A 24,566-nucleotide genomic window follows, 5' to 3' on the forward strand; every position below is an offset into this window, starting at 1 on the left:
TTCAGTTGACAGCAGGATACCAAGGGAGGAAAAATAACTTTTGAAGTGGTACGAGGACTCCTGGTTTTTGCTGATACAGACTAACCCGGCTACCCCTCTGAAACTTAAAAGAGGAGTGGTTGTTAGAGAGTTTTGAGCACCCACGCTCTGAAAATTGGAACCCTTTATATAGGTTGGGCACCTAAATGGAGGTGCTTGGAATAACTGATCTCTTTTGAAAATGTCAGCCCATAAGCCTGTCTTCCATTCATAAAGGAGATACAATAATTACCACAAGGAGAGCGTGAAATGAATACACCTTACTGGATTCTTCTGCTACCCCAAGGCTACTGGTAACATTAAAAGTGCATAGTACTTTTCCCCCCTACCTGGCAGTGCTCGCTGTACTATAGGTTCACTTTCCTTTTATACATTGCCCCATTTTAATCAACATTATGGCTAGACTGTGGCCTGCCTCTGTGTGGGTGCACAAGTGGGGCGTGTGGAAGGCAAAATCAGCTTTCCACCATACACCGCCATCTGCAACCCTGCTGGAGAGTGCAGGCCCTGCTAGCACCCTAATGGGAACGGGGAAGGGTGATGCTATAACCCTACATCATCTGGACCAGTCAGCTAAGCAGCCCTGCTGGAGAAAGAAACACAAGTTGTACTCCCTAGCAAGGGGATGATGGAGCTACTGCTCCAGCGTGTGATCCCCAGAAGTGACATCTGGCCTCTTACCTTAGCTTTTCTTGTCTTAGCCTGCACTAGTAAATAATCCCCTGATTTGTCAATTCCTTGGATTTAGCATATTTGTAAAACAGATACATAGTTAGGATGTAAACGATCAGGATTGTAAAGGCAGGCGCGTTCCAGATGAACATAGCTATATAGCATTACGGTTTTCCGTACCCTCAATGCACATTAATTCCCACCTGCAGAAGGTATTAACAGCTCATGCAGAAACAGAAACTGAGTTCACTTCAGACTTTCTGAAGTCCTCTCTCAAGAAAATGCATTGAAATTGCCACCCACTCTCCGTCTGGCTGATTAAATAAAATATTGACCCTTTCCAAACACAATATTATCATTCCAAGCATAATATTATCCAGTAGTGTCCGAGATTGTTTCTACAGCTCTTAAAAATGAATTCACCTGGCACCCCCTATCTACTCAGATAAAGAAACAACATTGTGTGCTTTTTAAATAGGAAACTGATTACGCAATGGCTAAAGTTAATCCATAGAATAATTCTTTAACCTTTCTTCATAGTGAATATCATTTGCCTAATATTACTTCCGAATAAAGGAAGAAAAAATGCTCGTTTCCGTCCCTCCATTGTTACTTTTCCCTGTACAAAACCATTACTATTGGGAACCGTTCTTCAAGTTAACACACCAATTTAAAAAAAAGTACCCTGTTTTTGATGTGCAGTGAGTCTTGGCGACAAGTGGCAAAACAATGGCACACACAATAGCACAAACCATTCCTGTAACAAACATAGATTGCACCAAGAAGTAAACACACAGATTGAAATTCACCCCCTGCAGAGTCAGCACAAAGCTATGTTCAGCTTAAATCCACTTAAACCATATTTTAAAAGATTCAAGGAAACTTAAGTGGTGCATTGTCTTTCCACAGGCCTTCTGCACAGGGGGAAAAAATCACCTGTCGTGAATATACTGGTCACAACTCCATTTTCGTTTTTGTTTTTTCCCCTCAAACCCACCTGGCTTAGAGGGCTCTAACTGAGGCTCTGAGCATCTGCTCTTCTCAGGGACCAGCCTTACATTTCTTTCCCAGTTCTTATCATGTATTAATAGGGGTCGTTTTTCTTACTACATCACATGGACTGACTACAACCTTGTCATGTTAAAGTGACAGTTGCACCATACTGCTGATGGATATCAAATTGACATATCCCATCCTTTCTGCTGGGGTGCCAGGTAAGGACACATTCCCAGACAGCCAAAACTCCCCCAGACAGTACCAGCTATTAAAAAGGCTGCTCTGACTTGCTTGTATCCATTCCTTTCACTGTGCGAGTAGGTAAACTAAGCTGCTAAATCAGAGAGTGCATTTCCCAATTTAGATTTTTGGGAACAATGAACATTGCATATTGGCTTTCTTTTCCTGTAAGGGTGATTATTAATGATCAAAAATCTACATTTAAGCACATCTCAGCTATGATATTTATTTAGGAAAGGTTGTTTTGCACTGCTACATTTACATGGAAAGTCATTACTTATGATATAGTTAAAATCCGTATTAGATATAGATACAATTTATTGAATTGGATTTTTGGGACATACTATTTACAGTCAATGGCAATTTTTTTTTTTTTGGCGCATGTGTTTACATGCTAACTTTGAAACATCTAGAAGACTATTAGCAAGCTTGACAAAGTTTGTATTATTTGTGCAGAGACAAGACTTGGCTTCTTAGAGACCACGTAAAAGACAAAAAGACAATTTATTGCATTATAAACATGCCCTTTGAGCACGGTAAAATGGTTCAAAATAACTTTTTAAAAATTCAGACTGCAAACAGAATAATGAAGTAAGCTCAAATCTCATCCATTCTCACTCAAATTCTTGGAGTCTGACTATATAATCATTACATTTACATAAGTATAGAGGTTACATCATTCAGGAAGAGAGATGGCAGAAGCCAAAGCAAGCACAAATTAGACTATTGGCTCTTCTCCCTTGCTTGGGGCCATGAGAAGAAACTCTGCTAATGGATACATGTTCTCCTAGTTTTATTAGTTTACAACTGGTAACTAGGGAAGGTGTTGTGATGAGAGGATTAAATGGTATTGTTAGCCTCAAAGGTTTCATTCTTAATTGATGCCTTCCTATTTGACAAGGCTTTGTCACATGAAGAGTGACTTTTTGACCTCACTGGTGAACTCTTTGTGCCGCTGATTGTATGGAACTGAACTGGTGTTGCTTGCCATTGATATCCCGGTCTGAAATCGAAGTATTTGCTGGTTAATCTCTGCTGATGAAGGGGGGAACAGCACTTGGTTCCTTGGTTTTACATGCTATTGATGATTTAGTAGCCTGTCTTCAATTATTCTTACCAAGGATGAATAAAAGTGAACTATGATGTCTGTAACTGCCTTGGTGCAAAAGTATTCAATATAAAAAGGTACCTCCCTCCAGCCCCACATCTCTCTTGTATAGTGAGCCTACTCATGTGCACACCATGTTTTGACATTCTGCGAACAATAGCACATCATTCAAAATATCTTTTGGATATTGTACTGCTTTTAGAGGAGTTCTTCTGCAAAGGACCTGGAAAACCAGGGCCCAGTGTGGGTGATCAATACATTGCTCCAAAGGACATGCCTGTGCTTGGAGATATTTATATGTGCTTGAATTTGTGCACCTTACAACTGAAGCCTTGGGAGCACAGTTTAGAGGTTAGATCAGAGGACTGGGGATTGGGAGCACCTTTCATACTACTGAGCGATCAGGCAAGCCATTTAACTAGCAGTATATGATACCTACACAGATATTCACACACCCAATCCCTTTATATCAGATTATTGTGGGATTAGTAGATTTAGATCCCAAAGCCATTTTAATACTTCTCTTCTTGGTTGAGGTGGGTATTCTGAAGATACTTTGGGGGAGAAGGTCAGATTAGATATTACAGTATGAGTTCATCTCCCTAAAGAGTCGAGGTGGGTGAAGTAATAACTTTTATTGGACCAACTTCTGTTGGTGAGAGAGAGACAAGCTTTCAAGATTCAGTTCTGTGTGAGCTCAAAAGCTTGTCTCGCTCAGCAGCAGAAGTTGGTCCAATAAAAGATATATTACCTCACTCACCTTGTCTCTCTAATACCCCGGGACCAACATGGCTACAACAACACTTCATCTTCCTAGGTAGATATATAGGCCAATATATATCCTGGATAAGAAGGCTGCAATTCAGTATGAAGTATGATCTCTTCAACCTAAGCTCAGAGGTCTTAATACTTTAGAGCAAGTGTATGTCACTGCTGCCATTACCAGAAGATGTATGATCTCTCCTTATTTACTTACGATTATTACTGATCATCTTAACAAACAGGTTATCAATATACAAAGTGAGGAAGAAATTCATTTATATTATTCTGTCAATATCAAGGTCATTTCTATAACTAAAAAGGGTTGTGAACAAAAGATGGATGGAACATACATGACCGAAGCTAGCCATCTAATTCATTTACTTTACTCCCGATAGCAAAGCTTTATCTCTGATCTCCAGAACAACGTGTTTAACTTTTCAAGACAATTTTTGCTCAAGTAATATGGAACTTTGAATTGAAATATTATAGTATTTTGTAGTTCTGAAGCACCTTTCATCAGAGGAGCTCAAATCACTTTACCGTCATTGGCTTATTAAGCCTGAAAATCAGCTTGTAATGTTAGTATCAAAAGTATTATCCCTATTTTGCAGATGAATAAACTGAGTCACTGAAGAGGTGGAAACAAAATGCAGGAATCTTGCTGATTCTGATTCTTGCTCTAACCACTTGATAATGTGCCTTTCTCAGAGCTGGGGATTGAAAACAGAAGTTCTTCTCCTAGTTTTCTGCTTCTAGTCAAAAGACTTCTCCGGTTATATTGCAGTTTTTTATTTTTTTATTTTTTTAATCAACATTTCTATTGAAATTTACTTTATCTTTTAGAAAATGAACATATATGAAGAGATGGTCTGAAAGAAAGTCTCCTCAGAAAAACTAAGTTAATTTGAGTTAAATTCAGAACTTCCCTTTTGTTTGTGTATGTATGTGTGTAACTTTTCTCTTCTTGGTCCTGACTGAAGTTCCAAAATACTACATGAAAGACTTTCTCTGGTATTCCTAGTGTAATTAGAATCAGGAATTACCAGTTACGTGATCCAAACTATAATCAAGTTTATTAACAGTGATTTCGCCATAGGGCCACTGTGCAATCCAAACTACACAAACCTCCTCAGTCTTCATAATTGTTCTGGAAATGTGGAAAACACTCTGAGATTTCAGGTACTTACTATATCTGGTCAGACCAGAAATATTAAAAAAAAAATGGCCTTTCCTTAATGAAAAAGACCTATAGGATGAAATCCTGGTCCCAATGAAGTCAAGGGGAGTTTTGATGAGGATTTCACCCATAGAATTTAAAAGGGATGACAACAATAGAAGTTACTCTAAAACCCTTTTCAATTTAATGCAGAATGAGATCCTTTCTATATGAAATTCTATAAAAGGGATACAACATTCTATTACATGCAGAAGGACTTTTTCATAAAGGCCATTGGGGAGGAGGTCCTTCTGCATCCAGACCCAGCCATACGCAAGGAATTCAGAGGAAGCCATGAAGCTGAAAAGAATGGGATTAGAGATCCTGAATTTTTTTCAAACCTCAGACATATTTTGGGTTCAGTCTGAGTTTGGGATAAAGGTTTTCATTGCTATTTGTCATCATGAGCACTGGTTTGTTCATTCCTAAATAAAATCAAACAAGGGACTGAACTGTCAACCTGGGTCAGAACCTCCTTGAACTCTAGAAACATTCCAGAGCTAAGTCCAGAGCTGAACTTTGTTCAAATAGACCTCTGTTTATACAACAGGAGATTCAAAAGCCCTCACACTTTGGCAGCACTCAGACTCTGATTCTGAACTTTACAGCTAAGGCCCACCTCTAAAGATGACTCTAACATCCTACAAAATAATTAAGATTAATACAAGAACTGATCAAGAAAATAGAGTCTCAAACTGAGTCAGAGCCACGCCTGGCTTCTCATTAAGCTCTCACTTCTTTTTCTGGGAAAATTTCCTTTCCATGTCTCGTTCAGGAGACACTTCTGTCACATTCCTCCTTTCTGTCCAGACTTCTCCAGTTTAGTAAAGTAACCAGATTTAGTGGGTTTATTTTAGTGCAGTTCCCTCCTGCACATATTATTATGTTTATCTGGGTGATTGCTTAGCTGGCAAGCCAATTATGTGGATACTCGCCCATAAACCTTATTTTCAAATGATTTCTTGGAATTTTAAGAGTGACCTTTTCATAACATTCAAGGGTTTCTGTCTGGCTGAATTTCAGCAAGACCGATGGGAAAAAAAGTTAAATAAAAGAAATGTGTTCCTTAATTAATTAACAGTGAGAATCAGACATTGGTTTGAGGGATGGAAATCCTGTAGTTCGCTAAAGCATACAGAACTGTAGTGCACAGAGTTCAGTTATACCAAATAACGTATGTGACACCTACCACACGCACTAAAAATAAATGTTTTTAATATTTCCTACATGGTATAATTGTCAATATTCACTTGGGGGAAAAGCTGAAGGCCTGATTATGTCACCCTTACATTGAATCATACTGTGAATAGACATATTCTAATCAATAAGACTATTCGCGGAGCAAAGGACTACTCGCTGTGAGTGAAGATGGCAGAATTTGGCCCTTAAGATTGTAGGCCTGATCCAAATCCCACTTAAGTCAATGAGAGGCTTTCAGCTGAACTCAGTGTTCTTTGGATCAGGTCATATCTCTCTATCTAAGCACTTGAAATGTGACCTCCATTGTCATAAACTGAGTACTATCAGATTTCTCAAAACATGCAGTCAATCCAGTCAATGTTCTCCCCTTTGACTCATGATGCACTTAGAAACTGTTTCACAGGGTGTGGTGGTGTGGCTGCTCCACACAGGGAGAAGAAGGGGTTAAAATCAGCACCAGGGAGGAAAGGACTTATTGAGCCCACTTGGACCCCCCTTGCCAATGAGGAGAGTGGCTGGTATACAGACTACAGTTTGCCCCTGTGACGAGGGGCTGGACCTTGGACTGCAGTTGGCTGAGGCAAGTGGTGGGACGAAGGACTGCCAGTCCCCCAGAAGGGGGGAGATATTGGAGTGGGGGCACAGCCAGAGGACCATGCCCAGAAGAGGACACTGCGGTCTGGGGAGCAATGCGAGTCCAAAGAGTGTAGACAGCTGAGGGCAGGCGTGACACCGCTAGCTGAAGGCAGACTAGAAGGGCCGAGAGCTAATTTCCAGGACGGCCAGTAGGAGGTGTCGTGGTCGTGAGCCCCGCCCTGTCGATAGGCAGAGCGCAGGCCAAATCCAGATGGCAAAATCTTTTTATTTACTTATCATTATCGTTATTATTTTTTTTTATTTTCTTGTGAGTCTGAACCTTGACTATACCTTAACCAAAAATTTGGACCTTGACAAAAAAATAATTGACTACCCCTGCTATATAATAAAAGTTATTTTCTGTTCTTTTCCTGTTTTAATCATTTGCCGTCTTGGGCATGTTGCTGTGGAACAGCTCACATCAAGAGATGGGGCTTTTGTTTCATTCTGGAAGCAGTGAAGCTCTAACTCACTCTGTATTTTGGGACTTCCATAGGTATGGGCCTACCATGTACAAATTTCATCCTAGCTCCAGAGCCCCTAAGGAGTACCGTCATTGTAGCAGGAAGTGGGTGTGGTTAAATGGGGGGGTTGATTAAACCTATTTTTAAATAGATTAAATAAGTGGCTCTTTAAAATGAGATTGGACTACTGAAAATGGAGGAATAGACCAGAATTTAGGCCACAAGTACCTCTGCTTCGGAGTAGCCTGAAAAGGCAAATGCATCTGTTGCTTGTATCCAAAGAATACATACAATGAATGAAATACTTTTTCTTTTAGCAAAACTGCCAAACTTCCAAGTGTGTTTCTCATGCTCATTAACACTGGACTTTAAGAACCTGATAAGAATGCAATATAAAATCAAACAGCCCCTAAAGACTGAGAGATTATATTTAATACCCTCCTATCACCAGCCTCTGAGTGCTTGGCAAGAGAAATGGTGACATTTACTAATCAGTACCCTCTCTTATTTGTCTTGGCTGAAAGTCTCAAGTCCTCAGCTTATTGAAGTTATTACAAATGCTCTCCATTAGATTGTGTTTTACTTCCTGGTATTTGCAGTAGAATTGGATCAGAGTGTCGTGGAGGAGATATGTCTTTAAAACGAAATGCAGGCATTCAGATACCATGCATGTAATTTGCATGTTTATTTTCTCTCTTGCAATCTTGTTCTTTAACTTATCCTGAGTGTTTGACATTCATTGTTTTCCCCATCGTCTGACCTTGACATTTTTTCACTCCTTTCTGAATCCACAGCCTTTTGTTTTGGGGGGTATCTGGTGTTATTTATTACTAGTACATGAATATCCTCTAATAGTTCATTTTTATAAAAGTGCAATTAGCCCCCCTGAAGGTTGCCAGAAGAGATACAGCCTGGGCAAGTGGCCAGGCAGGGTTGCTCCAAAAATGTGCTTGACCTGTCTTTAGCAGTGAGGTCCTTCTCCATGGCCTGCTCAGTCCTTGACGCCACTCTGTGTACTGGTTTTACTGATGTGGAAACCTGTTCAGCTAGAATTGGATTGAGACCACCATCTCCGTTTATATTGGTCACTAAATTCCTGCTAAACGGTAACAACTCTCGGACTTTGCAAACTCTCCTTTCCAATGGCAATGGGATATGCACATGCTTATCTGAAGGCAGAATTTATCCTTCAGTGTGATAAGCTCCTTGGGTATCCAGGGCCCCTGCTCTATTACGCCACAGGTTCATAGATTCCAAGGCTAGAAGGGACCACTGTGATCATCTAGTCTGACGTCCTGTATAAACAGGCCACAGAACTTCCTTCCCAAACTGTATCATGATATACCACAACTTTAATCAAAAGTGTCACAATGTTGCATATTTTAATGTTACATAATTTGATTATTACATATAGAATCATAACCTAAAGTCTCTGTAACTATTAAGTACTGGTGGTTAATTATGCTCTTTTTTCCCCCATATGCTGGTAGAAATTAGATGTCCCAATTCAAACCAATGTCATCTAAGTTGTTTAAGAGAAACAAAATGCTTTTGTTCCTGCGGTTGACAAAGAGTGAATTTGGCTTCAACTTCGACACATTATTATTCTAAATGAAACCAGACAAGTCTATCTGTAGACACAAATTCTAACTCAAGTGTCCCGTGTAGCATTTGGGTTATTTAGAGCCCTTCCCTGAGCAGAATAACGAATTCATGCTGTTCATCCTCAGTCATCCCACCCAATCAGGAAAGCAAATGCTGCCTCCCATCCCCACTCTCAAATAAGTATCAAGAACATCTTTCCTCCATTTCCTCTTAATTTCAGGTACATCAGTTTTAAGTACCCAGAACAGGATATTGAAAAGTTCCTCAATTCAGCAGTGTTTCACAAACCCATTTGATGCAGAACATTATGGCTTTTCACCTGTCATTTGCCAGAAAATACTGCAAATCGCAAACACTTTTTATTTATGATGAACACCGGAAAGAACTATTAAAATAACATCAAAAGAGCTTGTTATGGTGCCCATCTTCCCCATCCTTTGTTGTGAAGTAATGTTGCCATGGTGACGTGTGTACAATAGAGATGTCCTAAGTCCTAGAAGTGAGTTTTAAAGGACTGCTCTGGTGTCTCACTACACAAGCCGTAGCATCCTGCTTAATGTCATTGCCAGGCTGCCTTCCTCACACTGTTCTGTTGGCCAGTTTTCACAAGCTTGTCCTGCTTCTTCTCCAGGGTCTGAAAGTACATCAGGTGCAGAGAGGGTTGGGAGAAACTTTAACTTCACAAGTGCATGCAGTGATGAGTGGCATAAAATACTCAGCCACAGAAAATTTGAGCTGAAACCAGCAGCTCACGAGACAATCGAAAGTTGTCAAAGCAAAAACAAAAAGCAAACCTGATGAAAAGATGTTCCCGGGGATCAGAGGTCAGATTTAACTTTGGTATCTGTTTTGTTTCATAAAATGAGCACGATTCTCTGTTCAGGAGGGGATCCTCAACTCCCCTTCCCTCCAAATTGTAGCAGTAGAATAATTCTTGTACGCAACGTTAGCTTTACAAGGTTGTGGGTTTTTTTAATCAATTCACTTTGTCCCTGTTATCATTTGATATCATTTATGGCCTTTCCTATAACTCTCCCTGGGAGGTCTCAGAGTGACCTTAATTTAAAGGAGCTCCTAGGCGAGGTCTTTGTATCTGCATGGTGGTGTATTTCTAAGTGAAGAATGGTGAGACAAAAATGACCATTAATCAAGGCAGTGTTTGAGGAACGTCAAGAGGCTCAGGTGAAGAGTGCAGCTTTGCACAGCAAGGTGAAAATAGACACCCATGTTATGGGAGATAATGTTTACACAGAAAGCGTCTGGATAGGGTTAATATTAAACCAACTCCTTCCCTGTCCGTATTCAAATAATGACAAGGACCTGAATTTGCCCTGTTGTGCCTAGGTATTGCAGCTCATCGTACGCTGTTTGGGGACCCCTGTAATTGCTAGGCTCAGCAAAGGGAATTAAGGGTATTTTTAGCTGTAGTTTTGGACTTCTTAACTTTGGTAACTTTTAAAGTTAAACTGTTAATTATTTCACTTTATTAAATAAGGAGGCAGTATGTTCCATTGGTTAGGGCAGAAGATTGTGATTCAGAGCCTCTAGTTTCCGTTCCTGGCTGTGCCACTGACTCACCCTGTCACCTTGGGCAACTAACCTGAATTCGGTGCCTTGGTTTGTCAGTCTGTAAAAAGGATGTTCCTTCCTCCCCAGGATGTTCTAAGGCTTACGTAATTTAACATCCCTTTTAACCTTTTAAAAAAACTTGGTTAAAAATCACTATGCAGGTTGCAAAGATCACCTACACATTTGGATCTGAATCCAAAGTTACGATCTGAGGGTTAAAATGTGGTGTTCCAATTTGGGTTTATGTCCAATTATTTATTAAATGCCAGAGAAAACAGGCAGAATAAGCAAAAATTTATCTAAAGTTGTGTTTCAAGTAGTTCGTCCCTACAGTTTCAACATGATTTTGATCCTTTTAAAAATCATTACAGTATATAAGGATCCAAAAGTGTTGGAAGTGTGCATATTTACTTCAGTTGACTTCAGTGGGTTTTGTATAGGGTTCTATAACTTTTTAAAATTGTGTGTGTGTGTGTGTTTTACAGAGAGTATATTTACATATTATCTAATATACAAAAACATAATAATAGATAGTAATGGAAGGAAGGAAGTGCACGATTGTTCACTTACTTTATAGAGTGACAAATGAAGTTCCATGCATAGAATTACATTCATACACCGTTACTGCACATATATAAAGTACGTTATAAACATAAGGACAGTTACTACAGCTCTGTAGTAAGTGTTTTTTTAACATTAATATCTTGGCTGTCTAATAAATTTAACATAAAAAGGCTTTACACATAATGTCAAAAGGTACTAAACATCTATAAAAACAAAGATTTTTCTTTTGTTATACAAGTGCCAAACTACTGGATTTTTGAACAGATCAGTTTTTTGGTTTCCTTTCTGTATCTGAAAATCGGCAAACTATTTGAACATTTTAATAAATACAGAAAATAAAGGCGGACAGCGGTGGGATGCTTTTATCAAGTTGTAGAGATGAGGATGAGAAATGATGGTTTTGCCAGTGATGTGAATGACTATGAAGATTCAGGGTCAAATTCTGAGCTCTGTCACTGTGAATCCTGAATAACTCCAATGATCGCAGTGGGGTTACTGAGACTGACCCTGAGGCCCAGATTTTTAAAGGTATTTAGGTGTTGCCACTCTGTGTGTTGTCTCTTTTGAAAATGAGAATTCGGCTCCTAAATCAGTTAGCTGTTGCACCACTGAGTGCAGCAGCGCCTAAATACCTTTAAAAATCTGGGCCCAAAAGGCCAGGCTTTCCACCAGCCTTTGGATAGAAAGATATTTTCTTTATGAAAGAGACAGAAATCGGGTAGGGGAGGGGAGAGGGGGTTTTGTTTCTTATTTTTGTTTTTGCAAAGTGCTGTGTATCGCTACTTGTCTAGTATCATTTGGAGGTGAAAAAGAAGAGGTCTCCTTGTGCACTTCCAAGGAAGCCACTATTTAACCAGAAAGATAAATCAGAAAAATTCAAGGCAGAGTGGCCATTGACTGTGATTTAAAGTGAAAGTCCTTGTATGTGTTAATGCACTAAAACACAGACAAGTATATAGTTGGAAAGGACATCCATTTTTGTGCACCAGGAGGAAGGGAAAATAATAATTGTACCCCTCTTTGCAGTGACTGCTAGAACTCAAGTGTCCTAAATGCTGTCAGTTTCTCCATGAGTATGAAGGATTTGTAGTACAAGGCAAAAGTTCTAGATGGGGGAATGATTAGAATTCAGCTGAAATGGATTTTGGCATTTTATAATTGAGGGCTATCTCCTGAAAGGTGCTTGGCACTCTGGCCCCAATCCAGCAAAAGACTTTGTGTGTGGTCCTATTAACTTCAATGGGGTTACTAACATGCTTGAGTGCTTAGCTGGATCAGGGTCAGAGCCCTCAGCACCTCGTTGGATCAAGCCCTAAAAGAATAATTAAAGTTTGAGATACCTAGTTTGCTTTAGGTCCCAGCAGGGATATCTTCCTCTAAGCCAGCTTGCAGAAAGGGAGCAGAGAGTTGGTACAGAGGGTGAATACCTTAGCCATCTTCCTGGTGCAGGGCAGAATAGGCAGCTGCCTGACCAAATGGGATGCACTTTGGTAGTGTGAACCCCCCAGCTAGTGCATGTTGTTTAGGGTTACCATATTTGAACATTCAAAAAAGAGGACACTCCGGGGGGGGGGGAGGATTTGCTCACGCCGCCCCCCCCAGCCCAGCCCCAACTCCGCCCCTTCCCCGCCCCATTCCAACCCCTTCCCCAAAGTGACCGCCCCAACTCCGCCACCTCCCTGCCCCATTGGACCCCTGCCCCGAATCCCCGCCCCAGCCCCGCCTCCTCCCTTGAGTGTGCCGCGTTTCCCATTCTCCCTCCCAGCCGCTCGAAACAGCTGTTTCGTGGCACAAGTGCTGGGAAATAGGGGGGGAAAGCAGGCACTCTCAAGTGATCAACATTCACTTTCTTTCTCAAATGATCAACTCTTCTCTGGGGAAAAATAATAATGGCAAAATCCCGGATGTTTTTAGATATTTAAAAATTCCTCCCGGACGGTGATGGGGGTGACATCCCCAAAAAGCTGACATGTCTGGGAAAATACGGACGTATGGTATTCCTAATGTTGTTAGTCAGTTGCAGGGTAGGCCATTTCCCTTAGGTGACAGACAATGCTGTTGGGACTATAGTGCACTAATCGATACCTTAATGGCATTCAGTGCAAGGTTAAATCCTGCTCTGGTGTATATGGAGAGGCCTACTGTGACCTTCCTCACTAGCACATCACAGATTCTTTTAAGAAATGTATAACCAATTGAAAGAAACTGGTCCTGTTATGGCTGATTGCATGAATCTGTCATTTTATTCATAGTTTCCTAGTATTGTGTTAAGATAGTAAATAGTTGGGATACTAGAATTTAATTGACCTGAGCCTACATCATGGTCCCCATTGCAGACTTTTATGCTCAGGTGGAATCCCACTGACTTTAGTGAGGTTCTGCTTGGGCACAGGAGTCTGTTCTCTGGATGGGGCCTAGGTTTATAATTGTGTTTTCAGAATTTTCTACTGATGTCACAGAATCATAGAATATCAGGGTTGGAAGGGACCTCAGGAGGTCATCTAGTCCAACCCACTGCTCAAAGCAGGGCCAATCCCCAATTTTTGCCTCAGATCCCTAAATGGCCCCCTCAAGGATTGAACTCACAACCCTGGGTTTAGTAGACCAATGCTCAAACCACTGAGGTATCCCTGCCCCCCAAAGTCTGCAGCGCAAAAGCATGTAAAAGAATCCTACTTTAGTTGTGATCAAGGCTCCTATGCTTATGTTTAGAATCTGATTCTTCTCCCTTGGTTGAAAGGTATTGAATACATAATTGCAAAGTATCATTATTATGATTGATATAGTTAAGCGTACTGTGCCTTGGCATGTTGTTGTGAAGAATGCTGTAGTTCGCACATAAAAGTTGCAGTTGTGGTTTTCATAGTTTAGATAATCATAGATGGCAGCACTTGAGCATGTGCTCAACTTTATGCATATACTTAAATCCCCTTGACTTCAATGGGATATAAGCACATGTTTAAGCGCTCTTCCTGAATAGCAATGCCTTTCTGTATAAGGACCTTAGTTAGTAAACAGCTGAAGATGTTGATAAAGAAAAAAGCATTTAGAAAAAATGTACAGGACAGCTTTGATCTCTTCATTTGATGGAAACATTCGATAAATTCTACACTATATTACATGGTTGTAAACCTGTAGGAAATACATAAGAATCAGTATTTGATATGATATTACGAGGAGAGTTTGGCCCATTATATAGCTTCTTCACCCTAGAATTTGCTGAATATGTCACACCATGCCCATTTCAGATTTTTGTTTTAAATGACAGTTTATCTGAGCTCAGGGAATGAATGGATAACATTACTATTTACATAAGCTCATTGTGATCTGTCTCAGTAATGTAATCAAATTAGGGTTAACTGCAGCTGGAGAATGCCAGCTTGTAAACTGTTTTTCAAAAAGAATCACATGGCGTTACTTGACATGTTTAGTATACATTTGGGAGGCTTTGCAAAAATTATAGCACATCCCTAACTAATGTAACCAAAGTCGGGATTCTGCTGCCATCAATTCCCTAAATCCAGGAAATGAAATCCGGTGGAGTTCTTCAACAATTGGAGGAGTGATACCTCCAAACAGATTCCTGTAACAAAAATTTTTCGGACATGGCTGCTGCTGACATGTTGCCTTTCTTTTGGCTAAAAACAACATAACAGTTGATAGAAAAAGCATATGCTGTAAATTTTGAGTACATTTATGAACATCTGTGTTAACTGCAGAATTACAGCCCTCTGTGCGTGTCAAGCACTGCATTTAGTATTATGGCATTCGTATAAAATGAAGTCCAGCCTGAGCTAGAATTACCCAAGGGGTGGATTTTCAGTTTTGTTGTTGCTAACAGGCATCCTTTATGATGGTACTTTTCGTATTGTTTGTATGATTATGATGGATTATTCTTATCTGTGTTACAGTAGTACACAGAGAGCCCAATTAAGATCAGGGACCCTTTTTCCTACAAACACATTGGGTACATTTACACAGCAATTAAACACCCGTGTCTGGCCCATGTCAGCTGGCTTGGGTTGTTGGGCTGTAAAATGGCAGGCTAGATGTTCGAGCTCTGGCTGAAGCCTGGGCTCTGGGACCCTCCCACCTCACGGGGCCCAGAGCTTGGGATCCAGCCCAAGCCTGAACATCTGCACCACAATTTTGCAGCCTGAGCTCTGTGAGTCCAACTCAGCAGATACTGGCCCAGCGGCAGGTGTTTAATTGCTGTGTAGACATACCCAGAGTAAATGACCGCCCCTGCCCCTAAGATCTTGCACTCTTTAAACACACAAATTATTATTATTGCCACAGTACAACTGGAGAAATGAGGTGTTTAGAGATTAAGGGACTTGTCCAAGTCACAGAGGAAGTCTGTAGCAGATCTGGAAAGTGATCTCAGATTTCTTGAGTTCCTGTCTATTGTCTCAACAACAAGACCATCCTTCCACTTTAAAGTCCTTTGTAAGAATTAACTAATCTAGCCTCAAAATGCACGTAGAAGAGAGGAAAGTATTACCTAGAGATTGGACCCAAACCAAATCTCAGATGCTAAAGCATTGTTTCCCACTCTTGAATTCTGGAGGAGGTTCAGATCTGGATCTTGATTCAGTAGCTTATTGCTCTATAACGAGTAAAATCAACCCCCCCAGATCCAACAATAGGAACTGTGGAAAAATTCAAATTAGAACCCAAATTTTGCAGCTTAGTCTATCAGAAGTATTGTCATCCTGTTTTACACAAGGCAGCTGGCTTATCCAAAACTAGAGCTGGTTGGAGAAACTTTGGCAAAACAGGCAGTTCTGCTGAAATGAAAATGTCTCACAAAATCAGTTGATTTTGACAGAATTTCATTTAGGAAAAAAACTAGGGGAAAAAAGTTCTGACAACATCAGAGTGTCTTGTTTTCAAATTTTTTGAATGAAAAGCTTCAGTTTTTCAGTTTTAAATGAAAAGCTTTGTTTAGAAGATTTTTAAATTTTGTATTATATATCATAATACAAAAAATTTAAAAGGCAAAATTGAAGTGAAAACATTTTGATTTTGTTGAAATGAAATGTTTCCATCAACCCAAAACAAATTTTTTCAGAATTTTCCTTCACGGTGAATTTTTTTTCACTCCCGTTTGAAACAAGCCATACATAAAAATCCTAAAATCCTTTGCAAAACAGAATTTACCTCCTCTGCACAGATTTATCCAAAACCATAAAGGAAAGTTGTGTATGAGTTGGGATTCAATTTCAGGAGTTCCTGACTGAATCATGTGTACAGAGCAAGTAACAGGGTGGGTCTGTCCCATGTTAGAGTGAGCAGGTACTGGAGTCAATCACACCCTGTTCCAGATGTTCTGGAGCACATGTGGGGAGAGAGGAAGTGGTCCTGGAATGATAAGTAGTGTCTGGGTGTTTCAAAGTGACTGTTTCTTTAAGGACATGGGATAAGGAGCCTTGTGGTGCAGGGTCAAGCAAGGCTCCCCTCTCTCGCAGTCATGCAGGATGAGTTCTGGGACAGGATAGTTTATCACCTGTTTCTTCCCTCAGAAGAGGAGAGACACCTCTGAGCAAGGAGGCCTGCCTGCTGACCTCTCCCAATCCAGAGAAGAATGGAATTCATCAGGAGAGGTCAGCTGAGGGAAGCTGATCCAGGTCTGCAACTGGCAGGAATCAGCATAGCCCCAAGGAGGCGAACTTTGAGACTCCTCTGTTAGGAGGAGAAGACTTTGGAAGAAAGCTACTCAGGAAGGAAGGACTGGATGGAAAATTTGTGTTTGAATTTTGAAAGGGACTGTAAAGAGAAGACAGACCCTCAGGGATGAGGGGCCAGGCCCAGCTTGAGACTGGTATGAAGACTCTGTGGGGGTTTTGTTTGTCTTTTTGACTAGTGTACCCCAGAAGGGGTGGATTTTTGTTAAACAACTTTAGCCAGAGGACCAAGTCACTGGTGTAGCCAAACCAGGTTGTGGGCATTTTCAAAGATGCCCTAAGAAGGAGAAAAAAAGGCAGGGCAACTGCAGAACCATCAAGGCCATGCTGGGGTGAGCACTCAAGAATGGCAACCCAATTAGAGAGCACTAGAGCACATCCCAACTTGCACTTAGTTCTCACTTTTTTCTGTTCATTTATGGTCAAGTAAAATCAGTGCAATATGTCCTCTGAATGGGTCAAGAACATTGCTCCGACATTTACAATCAATAATATTTTATGGTACTTTGCATATAATAGCAAGGATTTATTCATCTGAGTGTGTCACTGTTTCACAAACAAATTAAGGCTCATCTGATTGGTGTATTCAAACTGTCATACAGAGGATCACACTGGAGTATAGAGAGTTTAGTGGCCTCATTCTCAAAGGGCATTGAGGACCATTACTTCCCAGTGAAGTTAGTGGGAGCAGTGAGGACTTAGCACCTTCGAAGATCAGGTTGTTCCAACGCAGCTCAGTGGAATCTGCTTGTAACGGTGCATGTTAAACTATTTAACTTTCAGCATATTGGGTGGCTGATTTCTCTTCACGGTTTTTTTTTATATTGCTCTAGTGTTCACCTTTCACACTTGTTTGCTTTTAGCTATTTTCCAAACCACAATTTCAGTGTCTATTAAAAGTTATGTAAAATATAGAAAGAGTTAGAATTCTTAATATTTAAAATATGACATGTTGTTATTACAGCTGAGCTCAGAAACATTTGCCAACATTTCTGAGTTCAGTAAATGGGTCAGTCTCACCTGCCTGGGTCAGAGAGGCCCACTAACTTCAGGCCAGGTCCTCACCTGGTGTAAATTGACATACGTTAATAATAATAATTGATGTAAATTAGCTATCAGAGCCAAGTGAATTTACACCAACTGAGGGTCTGTTTTGTTTTAAAAATGGAAATTTTTCTCTAAAATGTGTAACATTTCTCATTTTGATAACTTTAATTTCCATCTCAGTTTTTTGTACTGTCTTGCAGCTCCGGCTGACAGCCAGGATGGCCTGTGACATTGCATTTAGGGTGTAATCCTGCAAGGTGTTGAGCATTCCAGCCCCACACGAGCACTGAAAAAGCACTGTTTAAAAAAATGCCATAAGGTTACTCCCAAAACAATTTTTAGCAGAAAATTGTTAGCAATCGAATGTACCAGATGCTCTACTTTAAATGTGTGAGTAGTCCCATCAAAATCAATGGAATTTCTTAAATGCTATGTTGAATTGGAGCTAGAGTACTGGCTCAAGCTTTAGCATGCCTACCCTAATGAATCTTTACAGCATTTTATAGAACTTGAGTACTTAACCTGCCCATCTGCCTGCTTGTCTATATCTAACCTTCACCATCACCGAAGTGCAGTCACTCTGAGGCAGAATCCTGGGGCAGTTCTCTTACCACCTACTGTTTAAAAAAATGCCATAAGGTCTTTAATGAACAGAAGTGGGTTGGAAAACCCTGATGTTGGATCTCACCTGGAAGAGATCGCCAGCAGCTCGTTCCTCGAAACACATACCATACCCGTCACCAAGCCTGTGCTGCTGAATCAAGGGAAGCCATCATTAATGGTGTGCAATCCAATCTAATTCTCTAGAGTGCTGGAACAATTTTCATAGCAGGGGTGCTGATGATGGAAACCATGTTTTTGATATTTGGTATTACTACTTCAAGGTAGTTGGTGTGGTAGCACCCCCCACTACTCCTAATTCCAGCAGCAATGCATGGAGACCACTGTGATTTATTTCTTCTCTCTCCAATGTTAGCATCTTAAGTGTGTGAGGATTTCTCTCGCAGATATATTAGGATCTTCTGCAGACTTAGCTTAATTATTTTCCAATACAGTATTTCTTTACATCTAATTGATTTTTTAGACAGAATTGTGCTGCTGTACAGCATATTGGATGCCGGTGGTTACCTGGCTTCTACTCCAGAAATGACTGCATCACCACCTCTGGATTTTCCACTGCGTTCCATCTTCTCTGTCTGTACTCTAGGCAGGATGCTTTTTGTGCCTTTTTGTGTGTGTGTGTATCAAATCTAAAGAAATATTAACTAGAACAGTTGAACATTTTCAATGAGACATTTTTGTGAGGAAAAACTTGCAAAATTTCTATCTGCTCTAGAATAATAATAATATCAGTCAGGCTGGTATACCTCCAAGTACATAAAGTATTTTGAGATCCCTTGGTATGGGAAGTGTTTTATGAATGTACACTGTGGCTTGAGTGGAATGCTCTGAACTGGGACATCCCATTGATAAACCTGTCTTTCTTACTAAGCCATCCATTTAAGAGGCCAGACTATTTTGAAAAAGTCTTAACAATGAAGTAAACTATTGTACTGGATAAAAATATAGGAACAAAATAGTATATATGGCTTTCCACCTTTATTTTGTTACCTTTTAATCTTTGTTATACTTTGTTATTGTTTTGTTATACTTATTATTATAGATTTTAATATCATTGTTTATGTTAAATGTTACATATTATTTAAAAACAGGATTGAGAACCTTACAGCTAGCTAGAAATCACTAAACCCTTGGCACTCGTCAAATATGCCCCCAAGAAGTGGAATTTATGCTAATATTACCCTGCTTAGTTATTGACTTCAGTAGGATTTAAGCATTTGCTTAAGTGCTTTGCTGAATTGGGGCCTGAAGCAGCAGTCTTAACCACTTACCAATTTTAGACTAATTTAATTCGATGGGAAACATCCCAGAATGAAGTGACTGCTCAAGTCCAGCGCAGTGTGTTTTCATAGTAGTAGTACTGGTGTGAGTATTGTATCTAATTTTGAAAATGTCTACACAGGTTTGCTGCATTCAAGGACTCTGGCCTTTACACCCAGTGATGTTCTTTTTTCATTGCAAATTGACTTATTGTTGTTTTTATTGTTTTACAGCAAGTACTGACTGATCCTGAGGTGGCATCCCAAGAGGGCTGTATAAAAAAGGTAGGAAAAGATTTAATCTTCTCCAAGTTGTGTTCGTTACTTGGCTTTGTAAGTATCTTGACAGTTTTCCATTTTCATTTGAATACAAATGTGTAATAAATGTATGAATCAAAAAACATGAAAAAGGCTTTCAGAGCTTGGTTTTGTACCCCTAGTTTTATTTGGGGGTACTTTTATGAGTGATTTGTGGATCCAGTACTTATGTAAAAGGAATCTTTGTTACAGTTATAGCCTAGACAATAGCTGTTCAAACCTGGAAACCCCATTTTCCAGTGAAATGATGTTTGTCCTTACTTCTAAGTAGAAGTCAGTTCACCATATGATGTTTATTTGAAATCAAAGGGATCTGGTATGCATGAATAAAAGAACAGAATTTAACTAGTCTTATGTATTACCAAGCTTTTCCTCAGTTTGTGACATCTTAAATTATATTTCGAGAGAAAATCTGGTTTCAAGTGTATTTTAGCTGTATTATAATTTCTATAAATGTCTATACTGTAACTGTTTGACAACCCCATAAAGTATATGTCAGTAGCCTGTCTAGTATTTTGGTCAGGATTATTTTAAATAACATAAAAATAACATTCTTTCCACTGGTATCTTTGGTTAACGGTATTATAAGATAAAGCATAGCAAGTCACATTTGATTATAGCCTACCTAGATGCCCATAAGAGGGGTAGCTTATCCTTGTTTGAGTCATGAGTTGGCTTTAATTCCTTTCACGTTATTGTCTTATTAGAAATAGACACACATGAGATTCAAAAGTGTCAAATATTTTAAGTTGGAAAACTGCAACAACTGCCATTTTATTCACCCATTTAGGCCATCTTAAATACCATTTCTTGGCTCTGAAAGTTAAAAGAAAACACTTGTGCAGTTCTGCCAAACATAGTGAAATCTAATACTTGTCAGGCTCCGGAGTTAGTTTGAGAACAGATATTTAGACACATCTATGTCCAGTATGGACCATTCTATTCTCACCAGGTTGAGCAAAATAAGCTTTTATTTTGGAAGCTAAAGTTTCCTCTGTGAAATGTCTTTTGACCATCCATTGACCTTGCAAGAGGACCTATAGCAATAGTGCTGAACTTTTTACCTTGTTGATCTCCATAACTCATTTCATGTTCGTCTGTGCCTCAGTGGGATCCTTTTGTCTGAGCAGACATGGTGACCAGGTGGCAGGTTCTTATTATCCTAACCCACTTATCACAAAGATGGAAGTAAATTCTCCATGGCCCAGGGACTGCTCAGCTATTTCTATCTGGTAGTCTTTAATTACAATATCGCAAATCCACATTCAACCTAAAAAGAAGGCTTTGAACAAAGGAAGAGTAGGAGGAGACATTCAACAGATATCTTCAGATGTAAAAAAAATAGCATCTTCAAAATTCTCTTACTCTAAATGTAACACCGGACAATTATGATATTTGACAGAGGGACTGCCACTGTGACTTTTTCTTCTAAATGCATTGTAGAGAAGCACTAGTGGGAGTTTATGAGGTGATAAATTTACTGAAGGATGGGCAGTAGGGTTTTACAGCCAGGGTGAAAAAGGTCAAAGCAGTAAGGTAAAGAGTTCAAGTCTAAACTTAATGGCTTGTGAAAGGACCATTGCTGGACAGTTTTTCAGCTGGGGGAGGGGGGGAAGAATGAATGAAAAATAATCTTGTATGATTTTTGCAGCATCAGGACAGGGCTGTATGGCTTAATTTTGTATATCAACATTTCACTCTGACAGTGCAAGAAGCCCCTGGAGGAACATTTCAGTTCCCAAACTTGTCGAATCATTAAATTGCCATACCCAATGGGATACACAATTTTCTGGGGTTTGATTTCCATTTAATCCTCTTCCTTTGGAGGCATGCTGGAGGACAGGAATGTGGCTCACTCCCCATCCAGCCACCAAGACAGATGTGAATGGAGTGGGTGGGCCAGTCCAGGCTGGAAACAAGGGAAGTCAGAACCAAGCAGTGGTAGCATTGTTTGGAAATGAGTCAGTTGGGTGGCTGTTGGATCAAAGGTTCTGAAGGGGGCAATAGCAGGGAACATAAATAGGGAGTGAGAGAAAGAAGTGGAGGAGAGGGAAGACCTGAAAAAAGGGAAAGCTTGGAGGGAAGACTGACAGAATTGAAGTATAGTTGGAGACACGTGAAGTTTGTTTAGTTTAAACCCTCAACATCATTTTTCCTGGTTAAATCACCAACTGGAGGAAATGTTCTACTTTCTGTTGGTCCCTTTCCATTAATAAACTGTTAGTGAAATGCTCAAGAACTTTACTTAGAGGACACTAGTCTATAGTATAATAAATAAAGGCTTCATTTAGCTTGGGGTAAAATAGAAATTAACTCAGACTGTTTTTTTTAAGGTTCAAATAACTTTTTCACAATATGTTATGGCCTCCACATGTCTGGGTTCTGTAGCTGCTAGAAGTAGAAGTGTCAAACTAACACTAGAAGGCTGATTTTTGTGGTGGTACTGGACTCACAGGAAGCAGGAAGTCCCAGGAATCTAATAAGAGGACCTTTTCCCATGAGGTTTCCAGCCCAGTTCTGTGAAATCTGTAGATTCATATAGTTCACAGAATAACTCAAACTTCTAAGCATGTGCATCCCAGCCAAAGTGAACTGCCAAACATTTTTGTATATTTGCATATTGTTAGCTTTGATTGCATTGTGCCAATACATGGTTTGGATTATTTTTTCTGGAGGTTGAAGTATTTGCTTAAAGAGAATCAGGTAAAGTTCACATTTCTTTAGTGCACTGCATATATGCCATCAGGTAGGTCACACACATTTTTATCTGCATAGATATAGATATTTTCACAGATTCCCAAACACATTTTCAAGAACATCTTCCCTGATTAAATCTGCTGCCCTCTATTTTATTTTTCTTAAAGGGCAGCTCATGTGCTTTTTGTCTGCATTTTCCAAGCTTTCTCACTGCAGATAATACATCTAAAACCCAGCTTTGTATCATTATCATTTTGATTTAACTTTGAGCAGGAAATGAAAGATAATACTCCTTGTTCAGATAGGAAATGATGCCAATGTCCATTGCATGATGCTTTTATTTCTGATGGGTAATGCTACTTGAATTTAACTTTGCTCTATAAGTCACTTTGGATGAACATTTGAGAATCATGCTGAGAGAGGCTCCGGGTATAGGGCTCCCAACCAACCTCTTCTGGATGGACTGTTTTTCTAACTGTGGTGACAAGAGACCTCAGGGACTTCTCTCTTCAGTAGACTCTCTATTTAGTCTCTGTTTACTTAGAGGGAATAGCCTAAGGGGCTACTGGAGAGAAAACATCTGTGGGAGATAATCTATAGAGTTATCTATCTATCACTCTTGTCGACCCTGTCTCCCTTGAGAGCAAGCTGAGAGACTTGTAATAAAAAGGCATCACTGAAGAGGCTTTAGGGACAAATAAAGAGACATGTTAAGGGCCAGCTGAAAATGGATAGAAGACATTATTAAAGCTCAATAGCCATCTTATCAAAATCCAATAGGATAGACATTTGGCAAAAGGTTTAAAATTTATTCTTTGACTTTCTGGAGAACTTGAATTTATCCATTAACAAGCCTGTACTACACAGAGAGAGGGAGATACCATCAGCTTTAAAAGAGTTAGATTCAATCCAGTATTTCTATATATATATATATAAAAATAAAAACCCACCTTTTCTTTTGTCCTTTTTTGACTCACTGTATTTTATATTGCAAAATGTAAGAAGCTGTTAATACAGTACAGATGGAAACAAAATATAATCTGAAAGTAACCCTTTTTTCCAAAGTAAGTAACTGATAGTCTTGAACATTGTTTAGAGAAAACTCAAACTGTCTTAGCTTTGGAAACCTTGACCATCTAGAAAGTGTAACATAACACAAAGTACGCTATATAAGTGGAAAGTTGTTGGTAGTGGGCTTTTTTAATTAAAAATTAACTTAGTTTCATTGCTGCAAATGTGAACCAGGATAGACCTATAAATCTCTCTAGGTTTATTATTGTGTACAAAATGCTACAGGTCACAAAAACCATCTGATACTTCAGAAACACATTGTTCAAACTGGATGATTGATTGATAATTATGATAATTTGTGAAATGATTATTTGGGTATTATAACCATAGCTTGTCCCACTGGGTTGCTGTGAAGACATTTTCTATAGCCTGGGCCATCAGAAATGGCCTCTGGTAACAAGGGATATGGAAAGGTCTCGTCAGTCTCTCCCAGCGGGATCTCTAGGGCTGATGAATGATGACCCAGAGGAGTAAGAAATCAGACTTCAATAAGCAGTCAGGAAGGTAGTTAGGGAAGAGCAGGGGAACTGTTAACTGTCTTTTGTGGAGCAATTACTAGCTAGGCCATTCAGCCTGAGGCCTATGCAGGGTCTATCATAATATTAGATACTCACTGAGAGAGTGACTTAAAGATTTTAACTTGAACTGTTTAATGTTCATGGATTCACAGCATTTCGCATTAGTCTACTGTACTGCACAGAACACTTTATCACTACATTATTTATTTATTTATTTACACAAACACACAGAGAAAGTGAAGAGTGGATTCCCTGAAACTGTCAAAAAATCCCCAAA

General features: G+C 39.6%; 1 protein-coding gene across 3 annotated transcripts in view; it reads left to right on the forward strand.

The window, feature by feature from the left end:
* PRDM16 (PR/SET domain 16) overlaps positions 1–24,566 on the forward strand; it is a 434,588-nt gene that overhangs the window by 198,850 nt on the left and 211,172 nt on the right. For all 3 annotated transcript variants that reach the window (XM_073316649.2, XM_073316650.2, XM_073316651.1), the window contains exon 3: positions 19,920–19,970. In XM_073316649.2, coding sequence (XP_073172750.1) covers positions 19,920–19,970 — 51 coding nt within the window. The remainder of the gene's footprint in view (positions 1–19,919; positions 19,971–24,566) is intronic.

This window comes from Lepidochelys kempii, chromosome 18 (genome assembly GCF_965140285.1).
Source record: "Lepidochelys kempii isolate rLepKem1 chromosome 18, rLepKem1.hap1, whole genome shotgun sequence".
NCBI classification, from domain to species: Eukaryota; Metazoa; Chordata; order Testudines; family Cheloniidae; genus Lepidochelys; species Lepidochelys kempii.